General features: G+C 32.9%; 1 protein-coding gene across 3 annotated transcripts in view; it reads right to left on the reverse strand.

Moving 5' to 3' along the window:
- The window catches only part of LOC143078728 (uncharacterized), a 39,757-nt gene that overhangs the window by 14,636 nt on the left and 9,999 nt on the right, over positions 1–15,122 (reverse strand). For 2 of the 3 annotated variants that reach the window (XM_076253673.1, XM_076253672.1), the window contains exons 1-3: positions 5,047–5,196; positions 2,049–2,375; positions 1,064–1,192 (exon numbers count right to left, since the gene is read on the reverse strand). In XM_076253673.1, the coding sequence (XP_076109788.1) occupies positions 1,064–1,192; positions 2,049–2,375; positions 5,047–5,110 (520 nt within the window). In that variant the 5' untranslated portion in view covers positions 5,111–5,196. Of the gene's footprint in view, positions 1–1,063; positions 1,193–2,048; positions 2,376–5,046; positions 5,197–15,122 lie in introns of those variants that run through there. The other variant, XM_076253674.1, reaches the window with a different exon arrangement.

The following is a 15,122-nucleotide window of genomic DNA, read 5'->3' on the forward strand; positions in this document are numbered from 1 at the left end:
GATGGTATAGCCTCCGTCAAATATAATTGTCTAGACTCTAATCGATATCTTTTTTTTTTATCTTTTAAGCTTAGAACCGTTATGTTAGAAAACTTAGATTAGTATTTATTTATAGTCGGTCTCATTCGCCAGAATCGGATCAAAGCCTGCTATGGCGAATCCAGTCATTCTTAATAGGGGTTCCCAAACCAGGATAACAGGGGTGATTCCAACCAAATGCGTTGATCGTCCAAAATAAGGGGGTAACCCCCCCCCCCCCCCCCGCCCCCGCCCCAGATCACCTCCTCCTGGATCCGCCACTGGTGTGATGCGGTTTGGTCAGTTTCTTTGGATGCATTATATGTAATATTGAATATGTGCATATAAGTCGATGAATTGGCTGCATTTACAAAATACCAAATTGTTGGCAAGTGAGATAGATAATATAACATGCTCTTAAAAAGTGCAGGTGCATTCCAAGCTCTTTCCAAGTACTTTCCAAGTTACAACCCAAGTGTGCGTCGCAATAAAGCGGTTGACACAATTTCATATTGTATCATGAATTTTTTTATTATGTATATCTTGTCTAGGTTTTTTTTCATTAAGGTTACATTTCTTGAAACTTTTAAATTGTATATACCAATAAAATCATTTAAGATGAAAGTTCATCTATAACTTCTTTGGGTGCAACATGTAAGAGATGAACCAGATTGTATTTACTTTTCACCAAACATACGTTTTAATGCTCTTGTTTTGTCATTTTACTAATAAATTTAAAGTGTTCATCGATATTATTTGGACCGCATATCTAACAATTGTTAATTCTATTATAAATTGACACTTGAATATAATACAGATTACACTAGTGTCTTGTCGATGGCCTTTCTCTTACCTCCTACCTAGTGTCAAAGGGACGATTTAAACACTTACAAAAATTTAACATCATGAAAGAAAAAAAAGTAAAGTGACTTGCAAAGCATTCTTGTTGAAAAAAATATATCGCTTTAATTATACCAATACGTACTTTAAACGACTAATGTACTTATCAATAATTTAATATTTGACAGTGAAAAAATCTGCTTACTCGTTGTATCCATGGGTATCGATGACGATTCAAAATCTGGTTTAGGGAAGTTATTCTTGCCCCATGCTCGGATCCTGTATTCGGCGGATATTTCACTTTGTTGGACAGGACCAGACCAAGCACTCCCTCCTTCAAAATATAAAAAAGATGTGAACGTTTTAATTGATTATATGCTAACTAAAGAGAACAATATAGTATGGTCCCAGTCCTCATGTGATCATGCAAAATGTGATTCAATAACCAAAAGCCGTTAATTGTTCCTTATAATTGAGATATAAATTCTATAGAATGCATTCTAAATTAATTTTAAGGGAGATAACTTTAATAATATCAGAATCTACCGTTAATTGTATGCCAATTGTCTGTCCTGATAAGGCAGTAAATGGAAAATATTACTCATTTCATTCATGTACACTAACATTGATTGCAACTGATTGACAAATATAGACTTTAGACTTTTAAGTTTGAGTGTACCATAAAATTTGGCTTTGCAAAATTTATTAGATGGACTATTACAGTTTGCACTACGTGATTATTTTGTAGATGGGGAATTATGATATCCGGAAAGCAATCACAATAACTATGCAAAAGAACTTCATCGTTTTACGAGCTTATTATTGCTTGTTATTTGCAAAATGAATCTGTACAAAATCTTATTAAACATATGTTAAAAAATCCTATTTCAACAACGGATTTTCAACAACAATGAATTCAATCTATATGAAGACTTACAGCAAATCCTTTTTGATATACAATATCCTCGTATTAGCAGACCTCACGGTTTTAATCAGCATTGGAAAATAAGTTATGTACCTGTAAAAATCACCTTTCAAACATTATGTCCGTCATGTTCATTGGGAACAGAAACTACCACTACTTCGTCATTGTAATAAAACTCAAGCATTGAAAAATAAGTTATGTATATATAAAAAAGAAGATGTGGTATGATTGCCAATGGGACAAGCGTCCACAAGAGACTATGTACCTGTAAAAATCACCTTTCCAACATTATGTCCGTCATTTGTATTAGGGACAGAAACTACCACTGCCTCGTCATTGTAATAAAAGACAAGTCCACCATAAGGACTATCTATATCATCATCTCTCTGTGAAGACCCTAGTCCTGAAAAGTAAAACTGTCTTTCTGGTTTATTGTCTCCTGGTCTTACTTGGACGTCAACTTTGATAGGAAATGTCCCTATTTCATGCTCCATTGTTTGCTGGGGTGAAGCTTTGTCATGTGCTGTTATTTTGGACCATGGACTGATGAAATGTGGTTTCTGTAAACATGTGGTCCAGTCAGCTTGCGATCCTGTCAAAATGGTATAAATAGTTTTTTTATCAAATGACTGGGAAGTCAGTAAAACATTATCACATAACTAAATCGAAAAAACATTAAAAGCAACAATTATTTTCCTTGATATTCAGGGGGGGGGGGGGGGGGGGGATTTTCAAAATAGATAACTCAGCCTTGATAATCACAAAAATAAATGGTTTGTTCTGTGGTAGTTTGAAAATAAATAATCTGACTTACAATGTATTGAAAATTATTAGTAAATAACTCTGCAGGTCTATTCGAAAGTATGAGATGGCACCAGATTCTTCATAAAATTAATATTTTTTTCAAAAAATAATAGGGGAAACACTTCCCAACAAATATTATTTCAAAAATATACTTGAAATGTCTGAAAATGGTTTTCATTTAACTTGAGATATATTGTGTGTCAGAAACACTTACCTCACTTTTATTACAGGCCGGTAACTACATTGAGGCAAATGGCTCATGTAGGAAATTTCAAAACCAAAAATTTGTCTTCATATCAAATTGTTTTCACGTCGAGTGTCTTGCAAGAAGCAAGTTCTGAGTTCTGTTCACCCTCTGAGGTAGCCCCTGTATTTTTGGGATCAATGTTTCTTATTTATTTGTCTTTTGTTCATTGATTGCCCCTCTATATTCTGTTGGTGTTGCATTCCTTTTGTAATTTAGTAATTTTGTTATTAACTTGATCATGAGTTTAAAAAAAAACACAGCAGCCACATACTTAACTATGTGAATTAAATGTTTGCTTTATACTACATATTGGTCTTTTGATGGTGTCCCTAAAAACTTAAGTCTTACACTGAACCTATACATGTTGCTTTGAGACTCATTGAAAATTTTGTCAAAAAATTATCAACTCTGAACTTGCATTTTCAGATTAAGAAAGGGTCTGTGAATCACCCAAAGAGCACGATTTTGCTTCATTTGTACTATAGCTTCTCGGGGTCTTCAGCAGGTCCAAAACCCTTCAAAATTTGTTTAGCCTCGCTACGCTCGGCATAAATGTTTTGCAATACTTTTAATCCAGACTACTTACAGCCAAGCTTTAATACCTTGTATAAATGCAAAAACCCATTTTTCTATGATTCAATAGGGATTCAAAATTAGATTGATGTAACTATTTAGTAAAAAAAAAAAAGTAACGTCTATAACAAATAAACACAGTATGGATATTTTTGTCGCTATCATAAAAAAACGTAGGTGAAAAAAAAACCAGTCAAAATAGGTGCAATTTGGGTACCATTACGTTATTACTGGTAAATTATTAAGTCAGGGATTAAATTACTTAAAACTTTTACTTAATTCTTCCATAGAAATATAGATTTGGTTATAGTAGTACTTAACATATTTATATTCCTATGTTTTACAGAACGAACACAGCATAATCGACAAAAAATGAGATTATATTATCTACAAGTTAATGCCGTTTTAATTTCAACAGAATCCGATACGTTTTTTGAGAAATACTTGTGTTTTGATTGATAGTAGAAACGTCACTGAATTATATTCGCAAACCAATATATATAGTCGTGTCTATGTTTTATATATTTGTCCTTATTTGTGACATATAATTTTATTTTAAAAGTTATAATTTCATTTGATAAAAAAAATAGTTTCAAAATAAAATGTCAAAAGAATTGTTTTTCGTATTTCAACAATTTTTATGTAGTGTGATGAAACCTTTTTACATTAAATGACTGATAAGTAGCAACCCCTAGTATAACAAATCTTATCCTTTATTGATGATATACAGATGATGTTTATTATGATACTATTATTAAACATCAAAAAAACTATAAAAAAAAACCACAAATATTCAAACACAACGAAAAATACACAACAAAACAAAAAACTAAACAAAAACAATACACAACAAAAAACAACCAAAAAAAAAAAGAGAAACAAAAATACAAAAAAAAAGAGAAAAAGATAGTTTCTATAATAGAATTGTCAAAATTTGTACATGTCTTCTTCAAACATTAAGAGGGTCTTAACTTAAAGAAAGAAACTATAACATATAAATCCTCTATGTAAAACCTAAATAATTGTGCATTTAAAGATAATGGCTAATCAAGCAAAACCTTCACAAAAATAGAAAGTTGGAGAAAGTGGCATTACAAGTGAATTTTTGAAATTCCAAATATACAATAAAGAACAATAAAATCTGTTATCATTATCCCACGCAACGAACATATTAAACTAATCTTGACCTGTCCGTCAGTTTGTCCGTATGACAATCATAACTGTAATCCGTCCGTCCGTTCGTCGTCACTTTATTAATTGTCGCTAGTCTAGCGCCTTCATTTTTGTTGAAAAAATCTGAAATGGTGCATTTTTTTTATTAAGGGGATTGCTAAGATTAAACCACGTGACAGTGCCTTGATTTGTTACCTTTATTCCTACTTATCAAAGTTTGTAAAAGTTTGACAACAAACAAAATCGTCTATGTATTATACTTTATGGCAAAATAAAACATTATTTTTTTTTTATTATTATATATGAATAAAACTTACAAAATTTATTATTTTAAGAAAAAAAACTTTACTATATTTGCCAAAAGTTTTTCAAGGAGATGGTCATTTGCTTACGGGAACATTGTATCCAGTAACACTTTATAAATATTTAAAGAAAAACAACAACCTTGAAACAAAACATCACTTACCCCTAACATATAGAAGAAGAGTTACATGAAGAAGTTGTATCAAACTTGCTGGTTTAAATTCCATCCTCAGGATTGTTAAGCATTGACTGATATAAAAGTTTTCTCCAATATATATTATTTGGGGGATTATAGTCGACGAATAGAAAACCCTTGCAAATCATATCTAGGATATCATTTAATTCAATCAAAATCAATTATATTGATAGTATATGCGTTTAAAAAAATATTCAGTACTATTTGGTAGCACTACAGTCTAACAATGATTTTTTGAAGATATTTTTTTTTATCACATAATTTTGAAGTAAGTATTATTCTGCACAGTTTATAAAAATCCCAAAGTCATTATCATATCACAACAGGGAGTAAATTAATAATGGACTTATGTAAATAAAAGCACATGGTAATTAATCTAAATATATAGGCATTTGGGAGGGGCTAATATGTCAATCATCTGTTGATACCGTGTCCAGCTGTTAATCCCTGACCACAAGATAAATATTGTTAACTGGCCACCCGCTGATTGATACTTCGACACAAACTTTTTTGTTTGTGTAGATAAGATTGTAACAACAGCAGGGGTCCAGTTAATAAATATTGTAGTCTTAACTCATTTTTTTTGCAACAAAAATTAATTATATAACATAGAAGTGAACAAAGAAAAAGAAAAAACTAAAGGAAAAAAATACTATGGAAAAGAGTGGGAAAGTATTTTTGAAAGCCTCTTTGGTCTTCTTCATTTAAATACAGTTTTATGCATTTTAACCAATTTTCAGTTTATGTGTAATTTTTCAGTTCCATAAAATTAAAAAATCATGTGGGAAAGTGTATTTTCAAGAAAAGGGTGGTCTTGATCTTTTTATGAACATGTTCTTTGATGCACACTTTTAATGTTCTAGCTAATTTCAGACCTAGTTTATTTCTTTTTTAAAATTCAAATGAAAATTATTCTTTATATATAGTGAATAATGATGTTAAACATTGATTAATGCAGCTGGTCAATCATGTTACTCTCTTATCTTAGACTGGAAAGAGGCGGAGCTTTGTCTATATTTAATAACTACATCACAGATGTTGGTCAAATCTGTGACGTCAAACTCCCGCCAAATGCCAAGTTAGTGTTGGACAGTTCACATATAATGCAAAATTTACCACATTAGAGCATCAAAGACACAAAGTGTGTGGTTCTATTGACATAGTAATGGTATCAGAACACTCCTGGTGTGTTCCCAGTGGAATGTTTGTATTTATATTGACTTTATAGGGGTTCTAAGGGGGAAATTCAGTTTTTAGGTCATTTCTCAGAACAATTTTTCATGAGAATTGTAAGGAAAAAATGTAAATTGAAACTTTATGGGTACCCCCTTTGGCTTGACCTTAATATACATGATTAAAGGGTGTATTTTCTACAATACCGTGTCCCAGTTTTTGGATAATTTGTTTCTAAATGAATTTATAGGTCTCCAAAGATGAAAGGTGAAATGAGGTTGGGCACCCAGCAGTTAAATCAATATATCTTCTTACTGGAGGCATATATCAAAAATCTAAGACACGGTTTTGGAGATTGTATATGGTTGACTGAAGGGATTAAAACAAATTTTTACTACCATTTGACATGAATGTGTCATTTTCATCCATGTTGGAGACCACATTTTTGGCAATTAAAGAGCTTTATTTTGAGATTAATCAAACCAAAAATAAATTTATATATAGATGAAGAAAGAGTTATATTTCAGCTTTAAAATGAGTTAAAGATTTTAAAAATCCATTGAGTAGTTTTTGAGAAATTAATCTTTATAAAGACTGTTGATTGGAGTCAGAAAATTCTGACTGTAGTGCTACCAGAGTAAGATGATCATTAAAATATCTTTATCGGTTTTTTTTTACGCAGGAATAAATCCGAAATAATGCTATGGAACAATTTCTTCAAATGTCTAGGTTTTAACATACTTTACTAAGTAAAAACGCTGGCGTTATCGAGTGCAAAATAGAACTCTTTATCTCTTCAGATATGATAGTCACTCAGACTGACTTCATACAGGAACTTCTTAAGAAGAAAGAAAATAAGTTAGCTGTATCCTTTAACTCTACTTTCCGCTATATAGATGATGTTCTCTCACTAAATGTTTAAAATTTTGGTAACTATGTTGCACGCATCTATCCCATCGAACTTGAGATAAAGGATACAACAGAAACAGTTAAGTATGCCTAATATCTTGACTTGCATTTAGAATCAGTTGAAAACAAAACTTGGCGAAAAAAGTGATGATTTCAGCCTTCCACCTTTGTGAACTTTCCATTTCTATTTAGCAGGATTCCAGCAGCGCCTGCATTCGGAGCTGATATATCTCCAATGGATACCGGTATTATATTCTCGGGCTTATATTTCTTATTGCGATTTCCTTGATAGAGGCCGTTTGCTCCTCACAAGGAGGCCAATAAAACAAGAGTTCTAAATGGTGAAGTTGAAATCGTCCCATGGAAAATTTTACGGACGCCATCACGATTTATTTGACCTGTAATGCATGGAATACCTATGATGATGTTAGAGGATATGTTCCTTATGTCGTAACTACAATCCCCCCATTTTAACAAATGTGACTCTACCGAATTAGACTTGTTACCGGGTTCATGTACTAACTTGAGCGACACGACGGGTGCCACACGCGGAGCAGGATCTGCTTACCTCAGAAGTTGGTGGGGTTCGTGCTGATTAGTCTTTAGTTTTCTAAATTCTTGTCTATTTTTTTCTGTTTGTCTAATTTAGCTACGTATGAAGTTTCTCTGGTATTTTTCGCCTTTTTTTTAAATATTATAAAATGAAATCTCATGGAAATATGAAAATTCGTGGAAATATTTTTTGAAGATTTTTTTTTTTTAAACTTTTTACGCAGAGATTTCCTGATTTAATGACGAATGCATATCAGTCAAAAGTTAACGTCTTGAACATTGTGTACCTAGATAACACGGAAACAGACAAGAGAAAAAAATCAAACACCGAAGCCGAATTTTAATTCCCAAGAACCGTATTTTAAGTGATCCGGCTTTTCAAGTGAGTTTTCAGTGATACAAAAGAAAAATATTATTGCGATGCATGTCAATTTTACGACAGTAGTTGGATTATATATATATATAGGTACTAGTATCACTTGTTATTATGCTATATCTCCGAATCGATCAAGTATAACTTTTAATCAGGTTAACGTGGCCTTTTTGAAAGTTCCTCGACACACTATTTATTAAGCAAAGCGAACCAAAATAGGCTTCTGTACTTTACCTCTGACGTTAGAACAATTCATAAAGACAAATAAAACAGTTGCTATTATAACATTGTTTAAAATACATGAATTAAATAAGTTATGCATTGGCACGATTGAGAAAAAAAAAGAAGAATGAGGTCTTGCTTTCAAAATAAGAACTATTTAAACCTAATCAAATGACCAAAAAAGATGATGTTGAAAACTTAAGAAAGGTCTATGCTGTAAAATTTCAAGGAATTGGACACCTAACGCATTGTTTACGGAGGCACTGGTCACATATATGAGTATATAATTACACAGTCGCTTAACTTGGGCCTTCTCCAGTCTTGTATTGAAGAAGGATGTTTTTATACACATAGAGATCTGAATGCAAAAATTCATTGAATGCATTATCTAGTCTTCAAGCAGTGCAAATACATTAAAAAAAAGAGTTGTACTTTTCAACCAATAGAACCTATGTTTAAAGATTTCCATTACATTTTGAATTGCTAGTATATTGGTATTACTTGGAAAATCGTAGAGTAATATTCCCGTTAAAAAAAAAGAACCATGCTGACCAAGTCCGAAAATTGTATTATCATCTGAATTTAGTCCATCATAGTAAATTTTTAAAGGAGCGACACCAATCATATTGTATTTATTTCCAACAGAGAGTTGAAAAGACATAATTGTACACTTTACCATATAAGTTTAAAAACCATAGTGATATTAATTATATGTCATGATATTTGAAGTGCCCGCGGCGGAAGTTCACTTAAATTTTGCCATTTCATTCTAAGGACCACGAAACCTCAATCAACATTGCAGCTACGTGCAAAATGTACAAAGCCAAAGGAGTGCTATTATATTGATATCATTCCCCTTTTAAAAGAAATGCTTTATATTGGTAAGTGTAAAAAGTCCTCTGATGGGAAAGTTCAAACTGACGGATTTATATAATTTAAATATCCAGACTATAATTACTGCTATGAAAAATGTTTAACGATTTTTTTGTTTAACAAGACTACCGGTCCGGTCCTTCTTACAATAGATTACTTATTGAAGTTGGAAGGGATCAGAATAGTCATCGTCAATTTTCATTAAACATTTAAAAAAAATGATGGAATACAGTTTTGATTTTTTTGTTTGGAAAATGTTACTGGAAGTTCTGAAAATCTGTGCTGGAAAAGATCAAAAGGAAGACCAATTCACTTTCCAAATCTGAACGTAAAAAAGTCGTCATAGAACAGATAAAAAAAATATGATAAAATGTGTTTACATGTTAACACGTGTTTTAAGTCAAATCGAAAGTGAAAGTACCTGTCACGCTTCAGTTGGCGGAAGTTGAACATCCATCTGTAAGCATGCGTGGATATTAAAGCGGCTAAACTACAGATTGAAATGGGTAAGAGGAAAACAAAACAATTGTTATCAATGTTGCATGTGTTATCCTGACAATTACCACATTAACTAAATACCCAATCTTTCTTGTGGCTCATAAAATTTCGGTTTTCTCCAAGTCAAATTATCTGTTGTTTCAAATGAAGGAAACCGGGTTCACTTCCGTGACATTTGCCACAGTGTCAAAGGATGTAAATGGATTAAAATGGGTTTCTGACTTGATTAATATTATTAATAATTAAGGCATCTAGATAAATACTTCTACGGAACTATTTATTCTATTTAAAAGCGATATTAACCTGTTTTATTAAGCAAGCGTACAGTGAATCATTAACAATCAATACTTTCACACCCAGACAAATCTTCACAAAGTATTAGAGTTGCCTCCCTTACCATAGCCTAGGTGAAATGTACTTTGAATAATTCCTGATTAACAATACATAACCAGAACCATATTTGTATTATGCCCCAGCTGTAGTGAAAGAACAATACATAACTAGAACCATATTTCTATTATGCCCCAGCTGTAGCGGAGGGGGCATTTAGTGTTTCCAATGTTTGTCTATCTCATCTCGCATCCTGCACGTCCCCAAAATTGGTTTCTGTTTTTATGCCCCACCTAGGGGCATTATGTTTTCTGGTATGTGCGTCCGTCCGTTTGTCCGTCCGTTCGTTCGTCCGTCCGTCTGTCCCGCTTCAGGTTAAAGTTTTTGGTCAAGGTAGTTTTTGATGAAGTTTAAGTCCAATCGACTTCAAACTTAGTACACATGTCCCCTATGATATGATCTTTCTAATTTTAATGCCAAATTAGAGTTTTTACCCCAATTTCACGGTCCACTGAACATGGAAAATGATAGTGCGAGTGGGGCATTCGTGTACTGAGGACACATTCTTGTTTTACTTTAGTTTGCCTCAAACAAATGTTATGAAACTTATACACAACTATGTGAATCCTGCATCTGCATGTGGAAGTTGACTCGTGCTAAACAGGTGGGGGTCTGTCAGTATGGCTCACAGACATATTCTCATTTATTTACATTTGTAAGTTGAGGTTTGCGTGTGAGCAGGCGATTAAGCATACAAGAGCTTTTAAATGAACAAAAAAATATTGAACAGGTTGGGAACAAACCCCCTGTATGGTAATTATACCTATATAGAGGGATAATCCTTCTTTAGAGGGATAAAATTATTCCTCTATAGAGGGGTATTTTTGTTTGCACTGGATTTAAAGTAAATTAGGGCAGAATGGCATTTTCTAGTTATATTGGCTATAATCTCTAGCATTATATGCATCAACATATGCACTTTGCTAAAAATTGGGATAACCAGTTTTCTGCTAAAGTTACAAAACTTGTAATCTATTGTATACCTATCTGAACACCTGACCAACAACAAAAGGAATAGTTGACCTTTAAATTTCATGTTAAATCTAACAATAGAAATTCTGTTCAGTGAGGCATAAGTGAGTTGATTTTACCTGATCATCACAGCTTTCAATCATGGTGAACAATAGATTTTATATTTAGTCAGATAGGCATCAAACTGGGCATGTGCATATTAAATTAAGTACATCAAGTGGTGCATCAACTGTTCCAGGTTACTTCCATAATAAGTAGAGAATGCCATTCTGTCCTATTTTGATTTAAATCCAGTCTAAACAAAAATACCCCTCTATAGAGGGATAATTTTATCCCTCTATAGACGGATTATCCCTCTATACAGGTATAATCACCATATAGAGGGTTTGTTCCCAACCTGTTTAATGCAGTTTTCTCATTTGATTTTTAGCTCACCTGGCCCAAAGGGCCAAGTGAGCTTTTCTCATCACTTTGCGTCCGGCGTCCGGCGTTAGCTTTTACAAAAATCTTCTCCTCTGAAACTACTGGGCCAAATCAAACCAAACTTGGCCACAATCATCATTGGGGTATCTAGTTTAAAAAATGTGTGGCGTGACCCGGTCAACCAACCAAGATGGCCGCCACGGCTAAAAATAGAACATAGGGGTAAAATGCAGTTTTTGGCTTATAACTCAAAAACCAAAGCATTTAGAGCAAATCTGACTGGGTAAAAATGTTTATCAGGTCAAGATCTATCTGCCCTGAAATTTTCAGATGAATCGGTCAATCGGTTGTTGGGTTGCTGCCCCTGAATTGGTAATTTTGAGGAAATTTTGCTGTTTTTGGTTATTATCTTGAATATTATTATAGATAGAGATAAACTGTAAACAGCAATAATGTTCAGCAAAGTAAGATCTACAAATAAGTCAACATGACCAAAATGGTCAGTTGACCCGTTTAGGAGTTATTGCCCTTTATAGTCAATTTTTAACCATTTTTCGTTAATTAAAGTTATCTTTTACAAAAATCTTCTCCTCTGAAACTACTAGGCCAAATTAATCCAAACTTGGCCACAATCATCTTTGGGGTATCTAGTTTAAAAAATGTGTGGCGTGACCTGGTCAACCATCCAAGATGGCCGCCACCGCTAAAAATAGAACATAGGGGTAAAATGCAGTTTTTGGCTTATAACTCAAAAACCAAAGCATTTTGAGGAAATCTGACATGTGATAAAAATGTTTATCAGGTTAAGATCTATCTGCCCTGAAATTTTCAGATGAATCGGTCAATCGGTTGTTGGGTTGCTGCCCCTGAATTAGTAATTTTGAGGAAATTTTGCTGTTTCTGGTTATTATCTTAAATATTATTATAGATAGAGATAAACTGTAAACAGCAATAATGTTCAGCAAAGTAAGATCTACAAATAAGTCAACATGACCAAAATGGTCAGTTGACCCCTTTAGGAGTTATTGCCCTTTATAGTCAATCTTTAACCATTTTTCATAAATCTAAGTAATCTTTTACAAAATCTCCACTGAAACTACTAGGCCACAATCATCTTTGGGGTATCTAGTTTGAAAAATGTGTCCGATGACCTGGCCATTCAACCAAGATGGCCGCCACGGCTAAAAATAGAACATAGGGGTAAAATGCAGTTTTTGGCTTATAATTATGAAACCAAAGCATCTAGAGCAAATCTGACAAGAAGTTAAATTGTTAATCAAGTCAATATCTATCTGCCCTGAATTTTTCAGATGAATTGGACAACTGGTTGTTGGGTTGCTGCCCTCCAATTGGTAATTTTTAAAGAAATTTTGCCGTTTTTGGTTATCTTGAATACTATTATAGATAGCAATAAACTGTAAACAGCAATAATGTTCAGCAAAGTAAGATCTACAAATCAGTCAACATGACCTAAATGGTCAATTGACCCCTTAAGGAGTTATTGCCCTTTATAGTCAATTTTTAACAATTTTCATTCATTTGGTAAATTTATGTAAATTTTTACCAAATATAGTTCTCTGTTACTAATGGGCAAAGTTCATTATAGATATAATTGTAAGAAGCAAAATCGTTCAGTAAAGTAAAAACTTCAAACACATCACCATCACCAAAATACAATTTTGTCATGAATCCATTTGTGTCCTTTGTTTAATATGCACATAGACCAAGGTGAGCGACACAGGCTCTTTAGAGCCTCTAGTTAAGTTTTTTCTTCAAAAATAAATTGAAATAATCACTTTAACTTGCATGTAGGATGATTGACAAGAAAGTAAATAAATTTCATATATTCCATCTGTTTCAAGTTTGTCATGGTCAAGTCAACATCAGATATTACAAAATGAGTGTTTTCAAAACAAAGGGAAGTTTCTCATCGGTGTAGTATTGCATTGTACATGTACATGTATAAAGTGCAAAATTTGGTGTAACTATGCATTTCTCTAAATTTAAAAGATGCACAGTAATAAGTAAATGGAAATCCTATCAATTGATGTATGAAAAAAACCTCATCAAAGTTACCAGGATTTTAATTATATAAGCCAGATGTGTGATTAGTCTACAAAAGACTCATCAGTAATGTCAGTGACACTTGATTAAAAAAAGTATGAAGTTGAACAGCATTGAAAACCCTTAATTCCAGAGGTTTATTGGCTACTGTCAGTTCATAGAAGAATCTATTCATGTATCAAAAGTAAGAAGTAATCATTTAAATGTGTTGTACATACATGTGACCAAATGCTTTGCCTTGATTCCATAAGGGTTACATTTTTTATTCCTTGAAAGTTGATTGGATTAAATGCCTCTAATTAGTCTATTGACCTTAAAAAACATGATCATTAAAAAATGTTTCAAATAATTTGTGGCAGCTCTAATAGCACTGCAGCGCAAACTTAAACGAAATACATACAAAATTAGTATTACTCTAAACACCCGGGATCAACACACTTCAGAATTTTAAGAGAAGTCAAACCCCATTCCGAAGACTTCAAGGAAAACAGAAGGATCACGTTAATACTTTCAAGAATAAAATCTTCTAAGAATCTGTATTTTTTTGTTTTTTTGTTATTTTTCAAAGCATTTTTACATGACAACTGCTAAGGTGGTATACATGTCGTTGCAATGCCTTGTCATGCTTTTGTACTGAATTACATTTGTACCTACAATGTACATTTTCAAATTGTCAAAAATTAACATAAGGACCATAAGAGCTAACTTTGTGCAGCTACACGTAGGTCTGAATGGATTGAAGATTTGACATTAATCAAATGTTTCACTGCCTTCCATTGCTAAGATCATAATGATATTAAATTATACCCCATGCAACAAAGTTGCAGAGGGTATAATATTTTTGACCTGTCTGTCGGTCAGTCCTGTTCTTGTCATCGCAACTTTCTCTGAAACAGCACAACAGAATTTCATGAAACATTGTATATAATATAAAGAACATTCTATGTAAATGTGCATATACAAATGTACATGTAATATGATCATGTATATAGACAGGAAATTACAATTCATTTTTTCCCCATGAGTTACGCCCCTTTGAGCTTACATGTACCAGTATTTGCCTCAATCTACTTCTGCAACCGTTTGTCATTGTATTGAACTCCTCTGAATACACACAACAGAATTTCATGAAACTTTGTGGTTAATGAGGACATACAACTGTAATATGTTAATGTGCATATCCTCAAGAAATTTTTTATCAGTTGACATTTGTAGAGTTATTAGTCTTTGAACTTAGGAATCTGGTGAGATTTGTTTGCCCTGTGACCGTGGGTTTGTTGGGTACATGTATGTGAGCGTGCTCAGAAAGGTTCTTTATTTTTGGTCTTAAATTTTTTAATAGGAATTCAGAAAGAAAAACAGTTTGTCACTTGTTGGAAAGTAAACTTAAACTCAACACAGGAGTTAAACTGTGCATATTGCTGTGTTTATTTATTCTACATTGGCCAGAGGTATAAGGGGAGGGTTGAGACTTCACAAAACATGTTTAACCCAGCCACATTTTTGTGCCTGTCCCTATTCAGGAGCTTCTGGCCTTTTGTTAGTCTTTTGCTTTTAAAAATTTTAGTTCATTGATATGTTTGGATTTTAGTAT

This window comes from Mytilus galloprovincialis, chromosome 6 (assembly GCF_965363235.1).
Source record: "Mytilus galloprovincialis chromosome 6, xbMytGall1.hap1.1, whole genome shotgun sequence".
NCBI classification, from domain to species: Eukaryota; Metazoa; Mollusca; class Bivalvia; order Mytilida; family Mytilidae; genus Mytilus; species Mytilus galloprovincialis.